The 25,601-nt window shown below is 41.8% G+C and overlaps 1 protein-coding gene across 3 annotated transcripts in view; it reads left to right on the top strand.

Annotated features, from left to right (window-relative positions):
* Positions 1-25,601, top strand: part of USP48 (ubiquitin specific peptidase 48) — a 70,710-nt gene that overhangs the window by 6,485 nt on the left and 38,624 nt on the right. For 2 of the 3 annotated variants that reach the window (XM_037500660.1, XM_037500661.1), the window contains exons 2-9: positions 9,716-9,836; positions 11,316-11,472; positions 15,116-15,243; positions 15,583-15,707; positions 16,205-16,313; positions 18,365-18,498; positions 19,089-19,171; positions 24,850-25,029. In XM_037500660.1, coding sequence (XP_037356557.1) covers positions 9,716-9,836; positions 11,316-11,472; positions 15,116-15,243; positions 15,583-15,707; positions 16,205-16,313; positions 18,365-18,498; positions 19,089-19,171; positions 24,850-25,029 — 1,037 coding nt within the window. The remainder of the gene's footprint in view (positions 1-9,715; positions 9,837-11,315; positions 11,473-15,115; positions 15,244-15,582; positions 15,708-16,204; positions 16,314-18,364; positions 18,499-19,088; positions 19,172-24,849; positions 25,030-25,601) is intronic. The other variant, XM_054690882.1, reaches the window with a different exon arrangement.

Genomic DNA, 25,601 nt, shown 5'->3' with positions numbered 1-25,601 from the left:
CCCCAGTGCCTTTTTTGATGTTTTTGTCAATCTGATAGACAGGACAAAATATGTCAGGCATGCTGAATTAGATTGTGTTGTGTGACAAATAAATCCCAAATATTTAAATGGTTTAAAACAACTTAGGTTTATATATGGCTTAAGCTACAAGAAGGTTGGGGTGGGAGTCAGGAGTGAGTGAAGTTGGGGGAGGCTGGCTTGTCCTAGTCAGTAGAATCCCAATGTGGCAGCCCCCATTTGAAATGGTGGAGGGATTTAAATTCCAGGTCTCAAGTTCTTGCTTTAGAATTACAACCATCTTTTCTAATATAACTCATTGATTAGAGTTTGTTTTGTGATTCCATGTGTCCAAGAAGTAGCTAGGAGAGAGCAATAATTGATAAGCTGCACCTACCACATAAGGTGTCTGTTTAGTTTCACTTTGCTTTCCTCATATTGTATATAGCTTTTCATACGTAAGGGTCATTTGCATTTCTTTTTGAATTGTTATGTGTCCTCTGCTTGTTTTTTATTTTGCTATTACTTTTTCATGTAACTCAGGAATTCTTTATGTACTAAGATTATTTCTGTCACAAGAGTTGCATGTAAAAAATTTTTAGGGCCTCCCTGGTGGCGCAAGGGGTTAGGATGCAACTCTGAGGCTTACTGCAGCCACTGCAGCACAAGTTCAATCTCCGGCCAGTGAGCTACCCACATGGTGCAGTGGCCCTCTCCTGACTCGCCTGCTGCTCCCCTTAGCAGTGTACTTAAGTCATTCTGCCTGTTCTGTTCCCTCCTCTGTCTCTGGTAAATCCTCTCACCGCCCCCCCCACACCTCTGGCCTGTACCCCAGTTCTTGTATGCATAAGAACTGGGTTGTATGCCAGAGGTGCAGGGGGTGAGAGGATTCACCAGAGACAGTGGGGAGAAAGAAGAACAGGTGGATCTATTGAAATACACTGAGGGGAGCAGCAGGCAAGACAGGAGAGGTCTGTGCCACGTGGGTCAGCTCCTTGACTAGGAATTGAACTCATGCTGCAATGGCTGGCAATAGCTTGAGAGTACTGAAACTTTATCACCTGTGCCACCAGGGAGGCCCTTGCATGAAATTTTTTTTAGTATGATATTCTTTCTTGACTTTGCTTATGGAGTTCTTGCCATGCAGACATTTTTGAAATTAAATTAATGGATCTTATTGAAGCATGGCTACCTGAGATAAGCAGCCTGGGGATCTTAGTAATAACCTTTTTTTGCTCAGTTCCTGGTATAAATCCTGCTTCATGTTAGACCATGTACTGCCATGAGGCAGAATGGACCTAGGGGGCGGGGGTTATCATGACTACTGACCCTTTACTCACTCCTTGGTATGCCACCATACAACTCACCTCTTGGTATGTAGCCACTTCATATCTGACCATGTACAGCTGCCAATGTAAACCAACCTGGAACCTTGTAGAAACTGAAAGTGTATATAAGCCCCTGACTTCCTGCAGACAGGGCTCAGCCTTTGGATGCGAATCTGCTGAGTCAGAAACGGTGCAATAAACCTGCTTCTTGTTAGCCCCGGTGTCCAGGTTTCCTTTGTGCCATATCCCATTTCATCGTCTAACTTTTGAATTATAGGAAGTCCTTTTTCGTGCCAATGAAAATAAATTTGCTGATGTACTCTTAAAGTTTCATTTCACAATTAAATCTTTGATCCATTTGGAATTTGTAGTTAAGTATACTGTAAAGTGTGAGTCCAACTTTATCTTTTTCCAGCTCACTGCCTGGTTGTCACAACCATCACTTATTATCTTTGACTTGCATGCCTTTTATTCCATGCTAAATCACCACGTGCTTATGTTTCTGAACTTTTTATTCTAGCATACTGTTTTAACTTTTGGAACTTTATGATTTAAGAGTTGGTGGGCCTTAATCCCTTCTAATTGTATTAGGAGTTTTATTTTTTATTTTAGTTTTTTAAAAGATTTATTTTTGCATAAGCTAGAGGTGTGTGTGTGTGGGGGGGGAATGAGAATTCACTGAGAGAGTGGGGAGCAGAACAGGAGGACCTACTGAAATACACTGCTGAGGGGAGCAGTGGGCAAGGCAGGAGAGGTCTGCTGTGCCATATGGGTTGTTTCCTGGCCGGCTGGGGATCAAACTCATGCTGCAGTGACTGGAGATAGCTTGATAGCACTGTCTTTAACCCCTGCACCACCAGGGAGGTCCAGGAGTTTTATTTAAAATTTTTTTTTTAAGATTTGTTTATTTATACATACAAGAACCAGGGTACAGGCCAGAGTTTTGGGGGGTGAGAGGATTCACCAGAGACAGAGTGGGGAACAGAACAGGCAGATTGACCATAGCACACCACTACGGGGAGCAGCGGGTGAATCAGGAGAAGTTGCTGCTCCATGTGGGTCACCTCCCTGGCTGGGGATTGAACTTATGCTGTAGTGGCTGCAGTGAGCTTCATAGGTTGGGTCTTAACCCCTTGCGCCACCACGGAGGCCCCCAGGAGTTTTACTTTAAAATGTGTGTTCTGGGCCTCTCCGGTGGCGCAGCGGTTGAGCGCTGGGCTGCGAAGCTGCCTGCAGCCTCTGCAGCACTGGTTGGATCCCCAGCCACTGGCAAGGGTCCCACATGGCGCGCAGACCTCTCCTGCCATGCTCGCTGCTCCCCTCAGCAGTGTATTTTGTCACTCTGCCTGTTCTGTTCCTCGCTTTGGCTCTGGTGAATTCTCTCACCCTCCTGTGCTTCTGACTGTATCCAGTGCTTGTATAAATAAATAAATAAGTAATGTTTTTTAAAATATATAAAAAAAATAAAATGTGTGTTCTGTCCTGCTTGATTTTTTTTTTTAAAGATTTATTTATGCATCCAAGAACTGGGGTATAGGCCAGTGTTGGGGGGGGGGAAGAGTAGTGAGAGGATTCACCAGAGACAGAGTGGGGATCAGAACAGGTGGATCTACTGAAATACACTGCTGAGGGGAGCAGCAGGCGAGACAGGAGAGGTCCTTTGTGCCATGTGGGTCACCTCCTTGGTCTGGGATCCAACTCGTGCTGCAGTGGCTGCAGATAGCTTCATAGTGCTGTGTCTTTTTTATATATATTTAAAGATTTATTTATTTATGCATACAAGAACTGGGGCATAGGCCAGAGATGGTGGGGGTGAGAGGATTCACTAGAGAGGGTGGGGAGCAGAACAGGCAGATTGACTGAAACACACTGCTGAGGGGAGCAGCGGGTGAGTCAGGAGAGGTCTGCTGCGTCATGTGGGTTGCTCCCTGGCTGGAGATTGAACTCATCCTATAGTGGCTGTGAATAGCTTCATAGGTTGTGTCTTAACCTCTTGTACCACCAGGGAGGCCCCTCCCTTTGGTGAATTTCTCTATGTGACTTGGCAAAGCATTGTCTTTGGAGATCCCCATCTTTTGTTAAGTACAAGATTTTATTTTGTTTTTTATCTAAAGATTTATTTATTTATACATACAAGAGCTGGGGTACAGGCCAGAGGTGCGGGGGTTGAGAGGATTCACCAGACAGACCAGGGAACAGAACAGGCAGATTGACCAAAGTACACTGCTGAGGGGAGCAGCAGGTGAGCCAGGAGAGGTCTGCTGCGCCCTGTGGGTTGCTCCCTGGCTGGCCTGGAATCAAACTCATAGGTTGAGTCTTAACCCTTGCGCCACCAGGGAGGCCCCTTAAGTACAAGATTTTAAATGAAACCCTCTTTTTCTTACCTTTTCCCCTTACTCCCCACAAAAAAAGTCCACAGGTAGTATTGATTTGAACTCGAAAATTTCTTGTACTATTCTACACTTTAGATTCTCATTTCTCATCTCTTTTATTATAACAGCATGCTCTTTAAATTTCTTTCTCGGGCTTCCCTGGTGGTGCAGCGGTTGAGCACTTGGTTGCGAAGCTGCCTGCAGCCTCTGCAGTACCAGTTCAATCCCCGGCTGCTCCCCGGCCACCGGAGGAGGGTCCCACATGGCGCGCAGACCTCTCCTGCCGCCCGCTGCCCCCCTCAGCAGTGTACTTCAGTCCTTCTGCCTGCTCTGCTCCCTGCTCTGGCTCTGGTGGATTCTCTCACCCTCCTGCGCTTCTGACTGTACCCAGTGCTTGTATAAATAAATAAATAAATCTTTAAAAAAAAATTTCTTTATGCTCTCCCCACCTCCATTCCCCCACAAAAAAAAAGTCTGGAAGAAGAGCCAGCCAGGGTTTATACTTGGAAAATCTCCCATTTAAAAACAAAAACTCAGAAGCTTAAAACTTGTCTTATTAAGAAGCAGGAGGAGGGCCTCCCCGGTGGTGCAGCGGTTGAGCGCTGGGTTGCGAAGCTGCCCGCAGCCTCTGTGGCACCAGTTCGATCCCCGGCTGCTCCCCGGCCACCGAGGAGGGTCCCACTTGGCGCGCAGACCTCTCCTGCCGCCCGCTGCTCCCCTCAGCAGTGTACTTCGGTCCTTCTGCCTGCTCTGCTCCCCGCTCTGGCTCTGGTGAATCCTCTCACCCTCCCGCGCTTCTGACTGTACCCAGTGCTTGTATAAATAAAAATAAATAAATATTAAAAAAAAAGCAGGAGAAGCTTATAAGAATGCCACTCATTGAAAGAGCAAAATTATGAATTCTTCAGGTAATTTGACAATTCTGACTGAGAAGCTTAATTAGAAGAACATTCTAAAATTCAAATCCAATTCTTAAAACCTTAATAGTGGCTGCGTGTTGCTTATCAGAGAAAGTCCATACTCTTTCAGTAGTATGTGAGGTCTGCTATGATCCATTTAGTCTTTGACTACTCTGTAGCTTCTTTTGCCTTCCAAGTTCACTCCCCAAATGCTCCAGCTATGTGGAATTGTACACAGGAAGGTTTCCTTAGCGTGACCTGTGAGCCTTGTAAGTCTTTATCAATCTTCCGATCTTCCTCTGACTTACTTCTCCCGTCTTGCCATGTGCTCTCCTGCATAGAATGCTCTTTTGCACCCCCTCCCCCCCAACACACACACTTAGTGAATTCCTGTGTGCCAGTGGAGACTCAAGTGGTAATACTTCCTCCCCTCCTGTAGATTTCTACTGCGCCATCCTGTGCTTAATGCCACCACATCACTTCTGGTTTCCTGTAACTGTTTAATTCATGATTGAAGTGCTCATTGACTGTGAGAATACTTCTTTGATACCCAGGGCTTTGTCTTTAATTTTGGTATTGTTTGGATCCTGTAATTCTAATCTAGTAATCTCTGTTTGACAGTGTGAAGCCGTAAAGTCTAGGTGCTAGATGTTAGGTTTATTTATACATAGTGACTCTGTTTATGTGTGCATTGTGACATATCTAGTGGAGGGCTAATGCTGCCAACATTTATTGATGGCAATTTGAAAGTGACCACACAGTAACACTGAGCATCAATAACCCAGGCTGGTCACAATCCGACTCTTCCCTAGGACCACCTCCACTCTGTTTTCATAATCTGCTTTCACTAGAGGTTAAGCAAGCGGAATGAATGGTCTCACTGTTTCGCATGTACTCAAGTGCTTGAGTTTCCAAGGGGATCCAAATTACAGAGAAATTATAATAGAAAAGTATAGTGGTCACCCAACTTACTAGTCCCCTTTGTTTTAAAATGAAGGCATGGAGACCTTCTCTTGTGTTCCTACCCTATCTGATCTGTCCCCAAGTCCTGTTGATTTCATTTCATCGATAGGCTTGAATTCAGTTTTCCTCCATTCCCGTTGCCCCTGAATTGGGTTAGGATTTCATCTTCTTCTACAAGGAAAATTGCTGTCTCGGGCTTTGTTCAGTTTCAGTCATTTATACTGCTGCCAAGGTGTTTTGTTGGTATGAAATTGTAGCATGTAATACATCACAGATGCTTAGCTTGTCATATCAGACATTTTCAAGCCTGTCCTCTGCGTACTGCTTTAGACACTTGGTGTTCTTACATCACTCAGTCCTAGAAAGAGTATCTATTAAAATTTTTATTATTCTGTTTCATTCCCACAGTGTCCTCTCATAGTCTGTGGACATGTGCCCAGAAGCAGACTTACTGAAACAAACTGTTGATGTCATTTAACATTTTGAGACAGTTTGTCAAGTTTTTTCAAAAGGGTTGTTGAGTTACTGCTGTTAATAATGAATAAACAGTGATTCGCTTTACCCTGTTTCACTGCTGAAAACTTTTGCTGATTGGATAAATGAAAACATCTTTCATGGCTGTTTTAAATTTGCATTTCTCTGGTGTTGAATGTTCCCCCTGTACTAACCGGTCTTAAAAGAAACTTCAGAGGGAACGAGGCAAAACCATATACAAGAAGTAGATCTGTCAGAGAGACTCAGATTGTTGGCTCCAGGAATGTTAATAAAAGAAAAAGTTTTATCAAATTCACATTTACTAGTTAGGTTTCCCAGATACAGCTCATGGCATTGTGAGACTAGCCAGGGTTTGTTGTTGTTGTTGAATTCAGAGAAGTTTTGGAGCGATAAACCATGGATGTGGGGGTTTGGCGAGGACGTGGTAGCCAACAATGTCTGAACCTCTGTCCAGTCCTGCTTCTCATGCAGATCAGCTCGCTGACTTCCTTTTCCCAGGTCCAACCTTCAGAAGTGTCTGCCCTTGAAGATGTGTTGTGGTTGTTTTTCCTTCCCTTTCTTCCCATTTGAAATGTCTTGAGAGATTTTGGGTTTTAGGTGAATGGGCTTGGAGCACCTCTCAGCAGCTCCTGCTAGAACCAGGAACTGAAAGAACAGCTTGTTTTTCTGAGGAAAAAAGGCTGGAGCAGGGGGTAGGTATGTGTACCTGTAGTAATAGGCATCTGGTATACAGAGCAAAAACCTTTTTTTGTGTGTCTGCCTTTACTTTTATTTATTTTATGCTGAATTTATTCCTGAGCTGTCAGTTTTCATTTTTTCAGTTTCTTTAGGGCAGTCTTTTTCTTTTGGGCAATCTCCCAAAAGAAAGGGGAGATGCAGGGGGGAGGGGGGAAAGGGGTTGGTTCATGTGGATGTGCTCATTGACCGGAGATTTCACATCTAAAGCCTTACGTTCAGCATTCCTCTGCATTTTTAAGCACGTGCAGTAAAAATTCAGCACTTTTGGGGCCCCCAACTCTCAGTCCAGCCCCAGTGTTTGGCCTGGGCACACCTACCTGCTCCTTCATTGTGACAGCAGAGTGGCACAGGCACTGCTCTGTAGAGTGACATCCTCAGACGCTTGGTGACTCATCAGATATGCACACCCCATGGCCTAGGCATTTTCAGGAGTGTTCTTAAAGTGAACCCAAAGACTTGTGCCTCTGATTTGCATGACTTTGTAGGAGTTTCAGGGTCAAATGAGTATCATTTTCAGAGATCTCTTAAGGCTAGTCAGGGGAAGAGAAAATGTGGTGACTCCTGGGAGAATTTTTTTTAAAGATTTATTTATGCATACAAAAACTGGGGTGTAAGCCAGAGGTGCAGGGGGCGGGGGGGGGACTGAGAAGATTCACCAAGAGAGTGAGGAGCAGAACAGGCAGATGTACTGAAATACACTGCTGAGGGGAGCAGCAGGCAAGGCAGGAGAGGTCTGCTGCACCATGTGGGTTGCTCCCTGACTGGCCGGGGCCAGGGATGAAACTCTTGCTGCAGTGGCTGACGATAGCTTGGTAGCCCTGTCTTTAATAACCCTTGTGCCACCAGGGAGGCCTCTGGGAAAATTCTTGAAAACTCGATCGCAACAAAAACTTTTTTTTTCTTTTTTTTTTGTGGGACCCTCTCAGGCGGCGCTGCAGAGGCTGCGGGCAGCCTCGCAGCCCAGCGCTGAACCGCTACACCACCAGGGGAGGCCCAACAAAAACCTATTTTTAAAAAAGCCAACCGACCTGTGCACATTGGAGACCTGCACGAGTAGGTGTGCCAGCAGCTCCCAGGTCCACGGCTCCTCAGACCTTTTGTTTATGATTTGGTTTTTCTTCTCTGAATCCCCTGTAGGCAGCATGAGGGATTTCTGGGAAGAAAACCTGTGGGGAGTGGGCAGGTGGGGAGGTGCGGTTACAAGGTTGTAGGAAATTTCTATTCATAGAAGAAATAGATGCTACTCACCTAGATTAAATTGGGGCTACTTGTGACCTTGAAAGTTATTAGATTTCTAAGTTAGCAAGTTGAGATGCTGAGTTAAGGTATTGAGCGTATTCATTCATTAAACAGGTATATTTTTCCATGTAAACATGTGTCCCTGTCTCATTTTTTGATCTCTTATTACCTATTGATAGAAACAAGTATGCAGAAATATCTTTTCTTTTTCTTATATTTTAAAGGGGTGTGTTTATTTGGAAAAGGAGAAAAAGAGAGGTACCTGCATAGTCATAGGTAGGCAGGAGAGTTGCAGAAATATTTTTTCTACTGTGAGATAATTGGTACAAGAATGGTAGGTGATATTTGACACCAGTGCCCTACTTCTAAAGGTGTTAACATGGAGTTTAGGGATTTTGGAAACTGAACGGGAGAGATTTTCTTCCTCTACAGAGGGATTCTATCTAGGCTTCTATACTATGCTGCTTAGGTTGGCTTACAAAGAGCTTATGCATACAAGAACTGGGGTACAGACCAGAGGTGCGGGGGGGGGGGGGGGGGGGGAGGGGAGGGACGGTAAGAGAATTCACCAGAGGGCCTCCCCGGTGGCGCAGCGGTTGAGCGCTGGGTTGTGAAGCTGCCCGCAGCCTCTGCAGCGCTGGTTTGATCCCCAGCTGCTCCCTGGCCACAGCGGAGGGTCCCACATGGCGCGCAGACCTCTCCTGCCGCCCGCTGCTCCCCTCAGCAGTGTGCTTTGGTCCTTCTGACTGCTCTGCTGCCTGCTCTGGCTCTGGTGAATTCTCTCACCCTCCTGCGCTTCTGACTGTACCCAGAGCTTGTATGTATGTATGTATGTATGCATAAATAAATAAATCTTTTTTAAAAACTTAAAAAAAAAGAGAACTCACCAGAAACAGTGGGGAACAGAACAGGCAGACTGACTGCTGAGGGGAGCAGTGGGCGAGACAGGAGAGGTCTGCTGCGCCATGTGGGTAGCTCCCTGGCCGGGGACAAAACTTGTGCATCAGTGGCTGCGGTTAACTTCATAGTGCTGAGACTTAATCCCTTGCGCTACCAGGGAGGCCTCTAAAAAAATAAATCTATAATATATCCTGGAAATAATACCAGTTCACAGAGATTGTGTATTTTTGTTGTTGTTTGACAGTTACGTAGTACTCCATTATGTGGACATACTATATTTCCTATGCTTGCTTATTTGGGTTGTTTCCATATTTTGCAATTACACACATGCTGTAATGAATAACCTAGTGCATGTGTTTTTGAATTAGGAGGTGATTTTCAGAGTGGGTTCTTATAAATTTCTCTGTCAAAAAGTATATATATAGATATAGATCTATCTATAGATATATAGATACATAGATAGATATATAGTTGTAGAGCTATCTATAGATATATAGATCTACAGATTGCTCTATATATCTATATATTTCTATATATGTATATATCTTTTGTTGAACACTCACAAAATTCCTCTCCATGTAAGTCTTCCCAATTTGCACCCCCAGCAGAACTTCAAGTTACCTGTTTTCCTCACAACCTCACAGTCTGGCATTATGGTTTCTCAGTTTTGCTAATCTTACAGAGAGAAATGGATGTAAAATGGTGTATTGTTACAGTTTTAATCTGCATATTTCTTGTCATGGAACTGTGGTATTTTAAATTTAAACTATAATATTTTTTATAGACGAAACTGCAAAGGAAATCCCAACTGCTTGGTTGGCATTGGTGAGCATATTTGGTTAGGAGAAATAGATGAAAATAGTTTTCATAACATTGATGATCCCAACTGTGAGAGGAGAAAAAAGGTAAGCTATCATTTTTCTAGTGATTGCTCTGTGTGTGTTTTTTTATGTGCTTTTGTTTTGTGCTTATGATCAGAAACTGATGCTGATTCCAGGGAATCTATGCCACTTTTAGATAAATAGTGGAACATAAAACTCTAAACCTCTTGAATTGGAATAGTTCTTAATGGTGTGCTTTAAAGCAGGTAGTTATGTAATCCAGTAAGCCTTTAAATAATAGTTTAACTGCTAATTGTATTATTGTTTTAATATTGAATTTTTGGTAAGATTTATTTTATTTATACCAGAGCTGGGGTATAGGACAGAGGTGCGGGAGGGTGAGAGAATTCACCAGAGACAGAGTGGGAGAACAGAACAGGCAGAGGGACCGAAGACACTGCTGAGGGGAGCAGCGGGCGAGAGAGGAGAGGTCTGCTGCGCCATGTGGGTTGCTTCCTGGCCGTCTGGGAATCGAACCTGCACTGCAGAGGCTGCGGACAGCTTCACAGCGCTGCGCTCAATCCGCTGCGCCATCGGGGAGGCCCAACATTGAATGTTTTTAAAGGAAGTGGTAAATAAAGGAAATAAGCTCCCATAATATTTTTGCTTTGATTCTTTTTGGTTTGTATTTTTATATATAATAGTGGTATTAAAAGTTTTTTTTTAATTGCATGTTAGTATTTTCTAAATATAAAGCCTCACCTTTACAAAATAGTCACCTGTGTGGATACTTTCTCTAAATGAAGAATGATTCTTTGTAAGTTCAGGAATTCTTAACCTAGTTTTAGAAAAAATTGCAGCCAGTTTCCTCTGCCACCCGTCTCCTAGATACACAGGACATAAAAGGGAATTTTCCTGGAAGTTTACTTTGTTGTTAGATAGTGTAGCATATAGCAAACAAAACACCTATCTATGTATGTATGTTCCAAACTTATCTTTCCTAGAGCCACAGTTCTAATTTTAGACTTAAGTGACTGGAGAAGACTGGAAGATGACTAGAAGATTAGAGATAAGCTAAGTCTTCCCTACTACTCTAGTCTACCCAGATTGGTGCTTTCATGAAAATTATGCACTATCAGGCCGCCGGGTGGCCTGGGATTAAGTCCCAGTGCTATCACCTCAATGGCCTGAGTTTGATTCCCAACCAGGGAGCTAATCCACATATGGCGCAGCAGACCTCCTGTCTCGCCCACTGCTCCCCTTAGTGTATTTCAGTAAATCCGCCTCCTGTGCTCTGCGCACTGTCTCTGGTGAATCCTCTCGCCCCCTCTCCCCACCTTTGGTCTACACCCTAACTCTTCTATGCAAAAATAAAATAAATTTAAAAATTGTTAAAAAAAAAAAAGTATGCACAATCCCTGACCAAAAGTGTCTTAAGGCTATATGTTGGTTGAGAAAGTTCAAATAGATCTTTAACCTGTAATTTAAAAAATCCTCCCTATGTATTTTTGTTTGTTTAAAGGGAAATTGATGTTAAAAAGTGTAAATTTTATATGTTTATAGAACTCATTTGTGGGCCTGACAAACCTTGGAGCTACTTGTTACGTCAATACATTTCTTCAAGTGTGGTTTCTCAACTTGGAGCTTCGGCAGGCACTGTACTTATGTCCAAGTACCTGTAGCGACTACAGGATGGGAGATGGTATCCAAGAAGATAAAGGTTAGTGGGGACGGGAGCTGGGAGGGTGTGCCAGCCAGCAAGGGGAAAGCAACTTGCCAGTGTTGCTTCTGTGCTGGGCCTGCTGGCCTGGCACTAGGTCCTTTATAAATGTTATCAGAATTTAAAACTCTTTCCCCCCTTTTCTTTATATTTATCATGTAGGCACCAAAATGACTTACTAATTCAAGTGAAAAAGTATATCTGATTATTCACATGTATTTACAAAATCTATATGTAATAATATTTTTTTTTTTTTATAGAGGCATGTTTAATTTATTTATTTATTTGTTTGTTTGTTTTGTTTATACGTGCACTGGGTACAGTCAGAAGCGCGGGAGGGCGAGAGAATTCACCAGAGCCAGAGCGGGGAGCAGAGCAGGCAGAAGGACTGAAGTACACTGCTGAGGGGAGCAGCAGGCGGCAGGAGAGGTCTGCGCGCCATGTGGGACCCTCCTCCGGTGGCCGGGGAGCAGCCGGGGATCGAACCGCTGCGCTGCAGAGGTCGCCGGCAGCTTCGCAACCCAGCGCTCAACCGCTGCGCCACCGGGGAGGCCCTGTAATAATATTTTAATTGTAGTCCCTTAATTTTAGTGATTGATAGAAATCAGTCCAAGAGAGCAGAAAAGGTAACTTTTGCCTAGTTTGAGAGACTTTATAAATACTTAAGTATAACCACAGACAGGACAGTCTTTTGTCCTGAATCCCAAATAAGCTGACTTAAATTGATACTATCTAAAATTAAGGTTACGCTCGCTAGCCTTGGTTTAATCAGCACACTCATTGCAAATTCAGAGATTCAGTTTCACACTATTCCTATTGGAATAGTACTTTTTTTTTTTTTTTCATGTGTACTATGGATTGTTTCTAACTGACATTACTTTGTATTTTAGAGATATTCACTTTGAGGTGAAAATTTGACTAAACAAAAGATTTTTCTCAAACTGGAGCTGAACTGGGGCTGAACTCTACGGGGAGTTCAGTGTCTTAAGATTATATAGGTTTGGGGGCTTCAAGTGGGTTACTTTGTATGCACTCTTGCTCCCATCTGTATGGTGTACTGTCTTTTTTAAGATTTATTTATTTATGCATACAAGAATTGGGGTACAGACCACAGGTGTGGGAGGTGAGAGGATTCACCAGAGACAGAATGGGGAACTGAACAGGCAGATTGACTGAAACACACTGCTGAGGGGAGCAGCAGGTGAGTCAGGAGAGGTCTGCTGTGTCATGTGGGTAGCTCCCTGGACAGGTATTGAATTGGTGCTTCAATGGCTGCAGATAGCTTCATAGGTTGCGTCTTAACCCCTTGTGCTACCAGGGAGGTTCCTGGTATGCTGGTTTTTATTTTTATTTATTTTTTTTTGTGGGACCCTCGCTGCTGGCCAGGGAATGAACAGCCCAGCAGGCAGCCTTGCAGCCCAGCGCTCAACCACTGCGCCACCAGGGGAGGCCCCTGGTGTGCTGTCTTTAACATGATTTTATTTTTTGCAAATGGCTCCCGACTTTGGCTCTGAGAGAGAAAAGATAGGGTTTGTAAACCCCACAGGTTCTTGTGGCCCTCTAGAAATGCAGTACTTTAGAATCTCAGTTTTATTTTATTTTATTTTTTTAAAGATTTTATTTATTTATTTATACAAGCACTGGGTACAGTCAGAAGCACGGGAGGGTGAGAGAATTCACCAGAGCCAGAATGGGGAACAAAACAGGCAGAGCATAGAAATGGGAACAGCAACAGTCAGAAGCAGAAGAGACCAGAGCCAGAATACAGGCAGAAGGACCGAAGTACACCGGGAGCAGCGGGCGGCAGGAGAGGTCTGCGCGCCATGCGGGACCCTCCTCCGGTGGCCGGGGAGCAGCTGGGGATTGAACTGGCACTGCAGAGGCTGCGGGCAGCTTTGTAACCCAGCGCTCAACCGCTGCGCCACTGGGGAGGCCCCAGAATCTCAGTTTTATTAATAGTAAGCTTTGCTTCAAGACACAGTGCTTAAAAATTCTTAAGATTGTCTCCTCAAAGCTTTATTTCTATAGTTTTGAATACTTAAATCTAGATTAAAAACATACATTTTTTAATGTTATAGTATATGTAAAGGATGAGTAATGTAAAAGATTATTTTTAATTTTTAGCATTGTTTCCTGAAATGTAAGTTCACTGATGAGTAGACAGCTGGATAACAAGTGAAAACTAAATTTCTATTTTATAAAATAATGTGCCAATATTATGACTTGAATGTATATCGTAAAGATTCACCTTAAACACAGAAATGTTTATATTTCACCAAAGTTTTTCACCTTGTTTTCTGATAAGCGAATAATACAGCGGAGTGGAAAGGAACCATATTAGAAATATGATGGGATCTGAGTTCTGTTCCCAGCTCAGCCATTCCCTTATTTTAACGGTAGGAAGACCAGCATAATATAAATTGTTTTGATCTTACAGAATATTTAAAATAGAAGGAAGTTGGAGTAGATAACACTTAATTGAACAGCTTTTAATAGTCTACAAAGTCCTTGCATGCAAATAAGGTGAAAAGGCAGTCAGTTGCAGGAGACAGAAACCATACAATAATTTGAACAGAGAATGAATAAAGAAATATTAGCAGGAAATTGGAGTAATGGGGGAATTGGCTAATAAGAATTGAAGAGGATATGAAAGAATAGTAGATAAAGGGTACAGCCACTTCCCCTAGAGCAGAAAGGGTGCACCCAAGGAAGAGCCTCTCACTCTCCCGCCCAGGCTGCATTCTAGACCTCTCTGGAGTATGTGCTGCCTGGGTTCACTGAATGGCAAAAAAGGTGCTGGGATGCCTCATGAGGGTCTCTGCTGCAAATGGAGCACGGGGAGGCCCTCCGGTACACAGGGAGCCTCAGAACTCCCTACCAAGTCCAGCAGGTCATGTTAGAGGAATTGCCTCTCTAGAGGCATTTCACTGAGCCCAGGAGCTGCTCAGCTTGCGATAACCTGGGATCCTGGAGAAAGCTGCACCCACTTAGGAGACTGATGAGGATGGTAAAACTGAGCCCTCCACTGCCCTCTACTGGTAAGACTTAACCTTGCCTTAGCTACAAAGCTGAGTTACAGAGCTCATCTCTGTCATAGAGTAGGCAAAGAGGGGTGGATTTGGACTTAAGAGGCAATAAAATAATTGGCTCTTGAGGTCCATGCTTCCTGTTTTCTCTCCCCCCCACTTTCTTTATTCCACCCACTCATTAAAACTTACAGTTCTAAAATTCTAGAATTTTAATAGTGCGTTGTCGTATTTTTCACTGAAGTTAATTGCTATGTTGAGATTCCTGTCACTTGCTCTATTTGTGGCAAGACTACATTAGTGAAATAAAGCATTTGGCCATCTTATGCGAATGATAAATATAGTGTGTGGCTTTTGTTACTGGAATTGATGTTCCAGGTGACTTGACACTCTGGAAACTGTAGTCATGATTGCTAGCCTCTTGTCTTTAGGTTATATATATGAATGACTGCCTCATTACTAACAAAAGACATGATGACTAATTGGTTTGTTTTTAAGCTTTAGAACAATATAAAACATTGCTATAGCTTGGATGTTAGTGTGTTTTAATTACATCCTCAGGTGAAGAGAAAGTATATTTAAAACAGCACTTTGAAAAATATTTTTCTTTTTAATAGACTATGAACCTCAAACAATTTGTGAGCATCTCCAGTACTTGTTTGCCTTGTTGCAAAATAGTAACAGGAGATACATTGATCCCTCTGGATTTGTTAAAGCCTTGGGCTTGGACACAGGACAACAGCAGGTAAAAAACCTTTTATTTATCTATTTTTTAAAATATAAGAACATAATCAGATGGTCCTTGGATGTTTGTTAAAAGAAATGAGGTGAAATGCTTTATCAAATTTTTTTTCTGTTTTTAATTGGAGCATTTATTTACTGTCCAGTATATTACATGTAATAATTGATCCCATTTCTGAAAATTCAAAGGTGGGCACAGATGAGATCAACACAGCTCTAGTCCTTGCTTGAGAACCCTAAGTTTAAAGTACAGATAATTTCTAAGATATTTTATTACAATTTGTGTCAGAAGTTGAAAAGGAGGTATGATTTTTCTTTTAATTAATTCAGCCTTTTGTTGTAGGATGCCCAAGAGTTTTCAAAGCTCTTTATGTCTCTTTTGGAAGATACTTTGTCTAAACAAAAGAACCCAGATGTGCGGAACATTGTTCAGCAGCAGTTCTGTGGAGAATATGCTTATGTAACTGTGTAAGTGTGTTTCAGCTTTTTCGTGGTACATTTTATTCCAAGACTGCTGCTCATTTGTTACCTAATTTTTAGTTCTAGTCCAAGTTACAGCTTTAGTGAGTTATCATGGGACCTGGAATATTTATAGAAATTTATTTCCATGGGAACATGTAAACAACTGACTTGTTACTTGCAGTTGAACTCAACCAGGTATTGGGAATTGTGGTTGAGCACTTGCCATTTACTCCATCTATGGCTCTGTGGTATGAGCTGAAAGAGTAAGATTGGAGCACACTGCAATTCCAAGAGGAAATGTAAAACACTTAAACATTTTTCCTAATCATAAAATATATAGCCTCACCAATCACTTTGTGTTTTGTTTTCTGTATACTTGGTGTAAATAATTTCTGTTGAAGAGAACTAAAGTAGTGTTTCTTTCTCTACTTCTAGGATTAATGCTATAGGACCATTGCCTTTTCCCACTCTGATCTTAATTTTATCACTCTGTTTTATTATAGTTGCAATCAGTGTGGCAGAGAGTCCAAGCTTTTATCAAAGTTTTATGAACTGGAGTTAAATATCCAAGGCCACAAACAGTTAACAGATTGTATCTCAGAATTTTTGAAGGTATTCAAATTTTGTTGGATCTATTTCTGGTTGTTAACATTTAGATAATATTCTGAATGGTATTTTGATTTAATGGATAAATTCATTACTTAAGTCTTTCTTGCCCAAGAAGTATCTGTTTCTGTAGCAATATAGAGAAACTTTGTAAATCAGAAAATATTGAAGCCAACTGTGTCTTAAAATAATTTTTGGTTATTTCATATGTAAACTTACATATGTATAAATTTACTTTCTGCATTAGATAACTAGAATGTGTTGAAGAATGCAAAATTTTTAATATCAGCATGGTCATTGGTCATTCTCCAGTCTTTTTAGAGTTATATAGAGATAAGGAAGTGGATCCCTTTTGTTTGGGGTGAAGAGCAGCTATGAGGAAACTTTTGAGCTTATTATTCAGCCACCTTAAAATATTTTTGTTCTTTTCCTACTCCTTTAGCACAACAACCATTTACCTGCTTAAAGTACACATCTATTGAATCTAGTCAGCTAGTATCAGACACTCTTTCAAGTTGGGAATAACAGTAGTGAGTGAAAACAGTATTTTGCCTGTAGGGAGCTTTTAGTGCAGTGGAAAGGCAGTAAAATATATAGCATTTAAACTATAATTAAAGTGCTATAGACAGAAATGAAGCAAGGAGAGGGGTACAAGAGTGATGTTGGTCAGATAAAATATTTGAAGATGGAGTGAGGCATGTAAGAGTCAGGGAGAATAGTGGTCTGGGGAGATGGCTAACAGGAGCAGAATCTGAGAGGAGTGTATCCCTGACTGTGTAAAGAACAGCAAGGAAGTCAGTGTGACTGAAATGAATAAGCAAGGGGAGAACGACAGCAGATGTAGTTTGAGGTAACTTAAAGCTATATCAGGAAGGGCCTGGCCATCCTTTTCAGAGGTTTGCCTTTCACCTTGAGTGGGATGCAATGCCACTGAAAGGTTGTAAGCACAGGAGTGATAGAATCTGTCTTAACAGGGTAAGCGGTACCATCTTGAGAAGGCTCAAGGTGGGTATGATAGACAGGAGTTGATGGTGGCTTGGACTGAGAGTTAGCTGAAGAGGCTATAAAGTAGTGTTTGGATTGTATATATATTTTTTCAAAGTAGATCTGCCAAAATGTGTGGGTTGGAGAAGGAGAGAAGTGAAGTATCAGTGATCACTGAAGTTTTGGTCTGAGTAACTAGGAGAATGGCCTCGCTTTTCCTGGGATGGGAAAGACTGGGAGGAACAGGTTTGAGCGCAATTAGGAATTTGCTCCTAGGGCCTTTTGTATTTGAGAGGTAGAGCTCAGGGGAGAAGTCAGGATTGGATAAAATCACCAAGGGAGTGAAGAAACCAAGACTGATCCCTGGGATGCAAACGTTAAGAGAAGAGGGAGATGGGAATAGCTGACGAAGGATGCGAGGAGACTGGTCAGTGAGTTAAAAGCAAATAGTCGTACCTAAGTGAAGCGAATAAGGTGATGCTAAGTGAAGCAAATAAGGTGATGGTGTCAGAATTGTATCTATCTGGAAGCTATGGAGATGAAAGGGAAAATTTAAGAGAAATTACCATTAACTTTAATGTTGAATTTCCGCATGCTTCTCTTTCAGCTTTTTCTCATGCGTCTGGTTCAGTAATTTGAACTGTGTGTGTCTGTCTGTGTGTGTAAATTGTGCGTGTGTGTGCGTGTGTGTAAAACTTTGTATTCTGGTGTCCATATGTACTTACTCAAACATACTCCATATGTTTCCACCCATTTTTCAATTAATTTTGTATCATGGTATTTCTTTCTTAAACTTCCTTAGAATTCCCAGAAGTAGGCTTATTTTTAAATAGTACATTTTGGAGAGAGCCACACTAATTTTAAATGTCATTGTGTAGAAATTAATACTGCTGCTAAGCATTGCTTTTTACCTTATATATCTTTCATTATTCCTAGTAGCTTGATTTGAAACACCTTGAATGGGAGATATTAATTAAAATAAAGTGGTGCTTTTCACCAGATTTGATCACCTTAAAAATATCTTTCCATCTTTTAATTTTTTTAAACTAATATATCTTTTTCCTTCTGCTTAGGAAGAAAAATTAGAAGGAGACAATCGATACTTTTGTGAAAACTGTCAAAGCAAACAGAATGCAACAAGGAAGATTCGACTCCTTAGCCTTCCTTGCACTTTAAATTTACAGCTAATGCGCTTTGTCTTTGACAGGTAAATGTGTGTGAGGAGTACTGTTGCTCATTGTGTGTGCAGACTTTACACAGACACAATAATTACAGTTGATGATGGTAGTTAGAGAAAAACACCATCATAGGTGTGTGTGTCTCTCTCTCAGACTTTATTTTAGAGAATTTCAAATTTATGCTGATAATTTGAAACTACATTTGAGAATGAAAGTTAAAAGAGGAGGGTGTCATTTTGAAATGTCTTTATCTTATGTTTTGTAATCACCAACTTCATAAAGAAGCCAGCCAGATGTAGTTGAGAACTAGAATTGTAGACAGTTTTTTATTCTAAGAAATATTAAAGACTGCATGGTAAAGGCAAGATATTTGGGGAGGAAATCAATTACCTTGACATTCTCAAAATAAGAACTAGAGCTAGAATAAATTAGAACAAAACTAGAAATAAAGTACCTTTTCTACTCAATACAGTACTTCCCACCCTCATGCTAAATGAAATCTAGTTAGTTACCATTGAGTCTATTAAATTAGCTAGTAGAGCTTTTGTAGTTTCATGACTGTAAATACCAATACAGTCAATATACAATGAGTAATAAATGAAACTTTCCTTTTGGTTAGGCAAACTGGACATAAGAAAAAACTGAACACCTACATTGGCTTCTCAGAAATTTTGGATATGGAGCCTTATGTGGAACACAAAGGTAACATTTTTACTGAGCAATGATAATTTTTTATTATGCTTAGAGACGATGATCTACTTGTGATGCCTACAGAATGGCAGTTTACTACTAAATCTTATTTTCTAATCTCTGAACTAAGGCTTTTGAGGTGATCTGATGTTACTTCTGTTTTCTTTGAGTAAGTACATAGCAGAGACCAGATGGTTTATTAATATCTAACTAAGAGTATAAAATAGTGAAAAAGGTATTTTTTTCTTCCTGAACCCATACTTAGTCTCAGTACTATTTCTGTGATTCGTCATAAAATATTCTGAGCTGCCCCCATTCACTTAAAAAAGTATATATCAAAAACATTGGTTAGCATGGTATTTCATTGTTTATGCTATAATTTTATTTGTTACCACCGAGAAGTTCTGAGATGCTCATCATAGAAGTAATTTACTGCTGATTTCTTTTGGTCGTCTTTACCAAGAGGATGATTCTTGTTAGAGAAAACATGCAACTTGCCCTTTTGTTTCTCTTGCCCAACTGGAAAGACTGTTTTACTTCTCTTTAAAGATTAATCTTCTGATTTCTATATTAAAATATTGTATTTAATACATAATGTTGTGAGTTAAACCTGGTTTAGTTTACCCTTTTCTTCCTGGGAAATTGTCAGGGGAAACCTAACCCAAGATCAAATTTTCCTCTCTGCGTCCTGTTCCTCTGTCTGGGCAGTTGATGATGGTAGTTGGAGAAAAAAAACCACCATGGGTATCTGTCTCTCAAACTTTATTTTGGAGAATTTCAAATTTATGCAAAACTAATCCAATCTTGGGCCTCCCTGGTGGCTCAAGGAGTTAAGCACCACACTATGAAACAATCCGCAGCCTCTGCAGAACGAGTTCGATTCCCGGCCGGCCAGGGAGCAACCCGCATGGCACAGCGGACCTCTCCTGCCTTGCCCTCTGTTCCCCTCAGCAGTGTATTTCAGTCAGTCTGCCTGTTCTGTTCTCCACTCTCTGTGGTGAATCCTTTCACCCCCACCCCCGTATCTCTGGCCTGTACCCCAGCTCTTGTATGCATAAATAAATAAATCTTCTAGGAAAAATCCAATCTTGAGCTTTTAACTGGACTATGGACTAGCCAGTCCATTTACACTTAATGTAATGACTGATATTTCTGCTAAATCAAATTTCTGATATCAATAGGCCTTTTCTCTTAAGTCCACCCCCCAGTAGAACTGGGGTATAGGCCAGAGGTGCAGAGGATGAGAGGATTCACCAGAGACAGATGGGTAGCAAAACATGTGGATTTTACATTGCTAAGGGGAGCAGTGGGTGAGACAGGAGAGATCTGCTATGCCATATGTGTGTTAGCTCCTTGGCTGGGGATTGAACTCAGGCTGTGGCAGTGATAGCACTGAGACTTAACCAGTAGGACACCAGGGAGGCCCCCTTTCTCTAAATTATAATTCATCTCAGGACGACATCATGCTAAATTTTGGGCTTGAGGTTTTTCCGACTTCATAGTGTGAATTCTTGGCAGAAATATTCATGAGGGATAGCTTCTTAAGAACTTGGAAGGATGTATTTCTCATTACAATTGTCAAAGTAGGTAGAAGGCAGATAACTTTTCCCTACTGTTTCATGTACAGGCATTTCTCCTTATTTCTGAAGAACCCTAGTTGAATGGTGGGAGGTCTCTAGCTAGACTTCTCACCCTCATAGACCTTCCTTTAATCTCTGATTCTATACGCCTCTTAACATGTGGGAAAAAAAACTAAGTTCATGGTTCAATTTTATACTTTTAGAAGATTGTTTTCACTGTCTTCATTTCCCTAGCTTCTTGCTTTCATATAGTATTTGGCTTCTGAGAATTATTATTTTAAAGATTTATTTTATATATACAAGAGCTGGGGCACAGGCCAGATGTGCGGAAGGGTGAGAGGTTTCACCAGAGGCAGAGCGGGGAACAGAACAGGCAGACTGACGAAGTACACTGCTGTGGGGAGCAGTGGGTAAGACAGGAGAGGTCTGCTTGCCATGTGGGTTGCTCCGAGGCCGGCGGGGATCAAACCAGCACTGCAGAGGCTGCGGACAGCTTCACAGCACAGTGCTCAACCACCTGCGCCATCAGGGAGGCCCTGAGAATTATTTTATATTCTTGCCAGCAAATCAGTGCATCATAAAGAGCTTAAAAATTTGTTGTGGTTTTTTTTTTTTTAAAAAAGATTTATTTATACAAGAACCGGGGTTCAGGCCAGATGCGTGAGGTTGAGAGCATTCACCAGAGATAGAGCGGGGAACAGAACAGGCAGACTGACGAAATACTGCCGAGGGGAGCAGTGGGCGAGACTGGAGAGGTCTGCTTCACCATGTGGGATTCTCGTTGGCTGGCCAGGATTGAACCCGTGCTGCAGTAGCTGCGGATAGCCTCACAGTGTGGCGCTCAACTGCCTGTGCCACCAGGGAGACCCTTAAAATGTTTTTATCTTATCCGATAACTGATTTTGTTTCACCTGGGACGAGTTAAGGTAGGTTTTGGTCCCAGTGTCGTTTTGCATTACCGTGTCTCACTGAACTACAAGAGTACAGGGACTTGGTCCTTTCAGTCAGCTTGCTTATCTCTGCCTAAAACATTGGCCAAGTGTCCATGATTTAAGAGTGATTGACTATACATACTCTGACTCACTCCTTGCAGTTAAGGATGTTATATAATAATTTATATATAATAAATTTATAATAAATTATAGTTTATTGTAGATGAAATGGTTTGAAATACAGGCAAAGATTTTTACTACAAGAATAATTATTTATAATGTCCCTAAAATATTACCAGTTTGAATGTCCAAATATATAGGAGTGCTTCACATTATTGTGGTACTTATGGGTCATCACTAGGAGCATTTTTAGAAGAATATTAAATGTTACTAGTGGACCTCACTGGTGGAGCAAGGGGTTAAGATGCAGCCTGTGAAGCCATCACCAGCCACTGCAGTACGAGTTCGATCCCCGGCCAGGTTGCTACCTACCCACAGGGCGCAGTAGACCTCTCCTGTCTCGCCCACTGCTCCCCTCAGCAGTGTACTTCGGTCCTTCTGCCTGCTCTGCTCCCCGCTCTGGCTCTGGTGAATTCTCTCACCCTCCCGCGCTTCTGACTGTACCCAGTGCTTATATAAATAAATAAATAAATAATATATATATATTTTTTTTTTTTAGTGGGGGGGAGAATTCCATTTAAAAAAGTGGTTATAGGGGCCTCCCCGGTGGCGCAGCGGTTGAGCGCTGGGTTGCGAAGCTGCACGCGGCCTCTGCGGCGCCGGTTCGATCCCCGGCTGCTCCCCGGCCACCAGAGGAGGGTCCCACATGGCGTGCAGACCTCTCCTGCCGCCCGCTGCTCCCCTCAGCAGTGTACTTTGGTCCTTCTGCCTGCTCTGCTCCCCACTCTGGCTCTGGTGAATTCTCTCACCCTCCCGCGCTTCTGACTGTACCCAGTGCATGTATGAACAGAACAAACAAACAAACCAGCAAACAAATAAATAAAGCATGCCTCTATTAAAAAAAAATAAATAAAAATAAAAAAAAAAAAAAAGGAAAAAAAAATAAAAAAGTGGTTATATTATCTGTAGCATGGAATTGTTAATCTTTTTTTAAAAAAGATTTATTTATTTATGCATACAAGAGCTGGGGTACAGGCCAGAGATGCGGGGGGGGTGAGGATTCACCAGAGACAGTGGGGAAGAGAATAGGCAGACTGATATACACTGATGAGGGGAACAGTGGGTGATTCGGGAGAGGTCTGCTGTGCCATGTGGGTTGCTCCCTGGCCGGGGATCGGACCTGTGTTGCAGTGGCTGCGAATAGCTTCATAGGTTGCTTCTTAAGCCCTTGCGCCACCAGGGATTGTTAATCTTTTGTTTAAACAATATGATGGGCAATAGAAGTGGTCTTTTCAACACACAATTTCTCCTCTATAATTGGTAAGTTTAGAATCTTTAAAGGATTTTTTTTAAAAGATTTATTTATTTATGCATACAAGAGCTGGGGTACAGGCTAGAGGTGTGAGGGTGAGAGGATTCACCAGAGACAGAGTGGGGAACAGAACAGGCAGATTAACTGAAATACACTGCTGAGGGAGCAGCGGGTGAGTCAAGAGCGGTCTGCTGCGCCTGTGTGGGTAGCTCCTTGGCCGGGGATGGAACTCGTGCTGCAGTAGCTGGCTGGTGATAGCTTCATAGGTTGCATCTTAACTCCTTACACCACCAGGGAGGCCCTTTAAAGGATTTTTTTCAAAGTTTGTTTTATCTAAAAAATGTAAATGCTCATTCATTTGCTGATATTTTGGTTTGTGAGTAGTATTATCTTGCATAAACCACGTTGGTACTATATAGCTGATTTGTAGGTTTTGTTTATTTTACTGAAGTGGAATAGGAACTTAGAATACTTAGGGGAAATCTTGAATGCAGAATTAATTTTTAATGTTTTAATTAATTTTTTTAAATTTTGTCCCCTGTAATTTCCAAACATCTTACTACTTATATGTCCTTGAAAGCACTTTTTCTTTTTTTAAGATTATTTATTTATACAAGCACTGGGTACAGTCAGAAGCGCGGGAGGGTGAGAGAATTCACCAGAGCCAGAGCGGGGAACCTAACAGGCAGAGTGAGGAAATACACTGCTGAGGGGAGCGGCGGGCATGGCAGGAGAGGTCTGTCGCGCCAGACCCTCACCGGGACCCTCAACGGGTGGGGATCGAACCGGCTGTAGAGGCTGCGGGCATTTTCACAGCCCAGCACTCAACCGCCGTGCCACCAGGGAAGGCCCTGAAAGCACTTTTTCTTATATCATATCACTTGACTCAAATTTCTTCTGAAACTTTTTTCTAGAAACTAACAATTGTTACGCATCATCACAAGGAGCAGATTTTAGAAGAATATTTACAATGTTAATAGTATATTTGTTAGAAAATAGGTTTCAAGGGCCTCCCCGGTGGCGCAGCTGTTGAGCGCTGGGTTGCGAAGCTGCCCACAGCCTCTGCAGCGCCGGTTCAATCCCCGGCTGCTCCCCGGCCACCAGAGGAGGGTCCCACATGGCGCGCAGACCTCTCCTGCCGCCCGCTGCTCCCCTCAGCGGTGTACTTCGGTCCTTCTGCCTGTTCTGTTCCCCGCTCTGGCTCTGGTGAATTCTTTCACCCTCCCGCACTTCTGACTGTACCCAGTGCTTGTATAAATAAATAAATAAATAAATGTAAAAAAAAAATCAAAAAAGAAAATAGGTTTCAAACAATTGTTTCTAGAAAAAAGTTTCAGAAAAAATTTGAGGCAAGTGATATAAGAAAAAGTGCTTTCAAAGGACATATAAGTAAGATGTTTGGAAATTACAGCACACACTCATTAGTTTGTGTAATTAATTTTTGGAGCATATAAATAGCTGATTCTTCATGAGCATATGCCAGTTTATACAGAGGAGCAAGGTAGATTGTATTGGAGCTTTGTACAGAATGCCGTAGCTTGCTTTCTGTATGTTTTGTAGAAGGAATGGGTAGTCAAGGTGAACTGGTTAACACAATGTCAGCTACGTTATTTTGTAAGATTAATTTTTTAAAATCTTGTATCTAAGATATGTTGATTCTACCAAATACATAAAGAATTGCAGTTTATACTATTCAGTCTCAGGATATTTTTGTCTAAAATTTCTTTTCCTTTCTCCTTTTTCTAGATGGGTCCTATGTGTATGAACTCAGTGCAGTCCTCATACACAGAGGAGTGAGTGCTTATTCTGGCCACTACATTGCCCATGTGAAAGATCCACAGTCCGGTGAATGGTATAAGTTTAATGATGAAGACATAGAAAAGATGGAGGGGAAGAAATTACAACTAGGGATTGAGGAAGATCTAGGTAAAACCTTTAAGTTGTGAGTGCCCTTTTAAAATATAAATTTTTTTTTTTACTGGAAATATTTGTGATAAGTTATGATCACCCATAGTTATTATGGACTATCAAAGATATTACTATTCCTTGAACACAGATGAAATCTGAACATCTTTCATTAGCAGTGTCTTAATTAAAAAAAAATGTTGGGTTTTTGTTCTCTGCAGAGATGTTTCTATAAGGTCATGTTTTCAGTAGTTTGAAGACAAATATTTTGAATAACTAGGTTATTGGGAGTAGGGAGCAGATAGTATGGTAGGATGTTACCATGATGAATTGTAGATTTAATATAGTAGGATTTATAGTCCTTTTCTCTAAGTTAGAAATTCAGTTTTGGGAAATAATTCCAGCAGGGGAACTTTGCTCTGAGAACTGTACTCCTCCCCACTTATCCCATCTTTGGAGGGTGAGCAGTGCCCGAGTAGGGGTAGCAAACTGCTTGCTCTTCTGTAGTAATGAGGTCTACCATTACAAGCACTTTGGGAAATAAGTATCCTGGTATGTAACTCTCATCACTTCAATTTTCTTAGACCAGAATT

The sequence above is a fragment of the Talpa occidentalis genome, unplaced genomic scaffold (genome assembly GCF_014898055.3).
Source record: "Talpa occidentalis isolate TD23 unplaced genomic scaffold, MPIMG_talOcc4v2.1 talOcc4.9, whole genome shotgun sequence".
Classification (NCBI taxonomy): Eukaryota; Metazoa; Chordata; class Mammalia; order Eulipotyphla; family Talpidae; genus Talpa; species Talpa occidentalis.
Note: the sequence above shows the minus strand (reverse complement) of the source record. Positions and strands in the feature narration are given on the sequence as shown.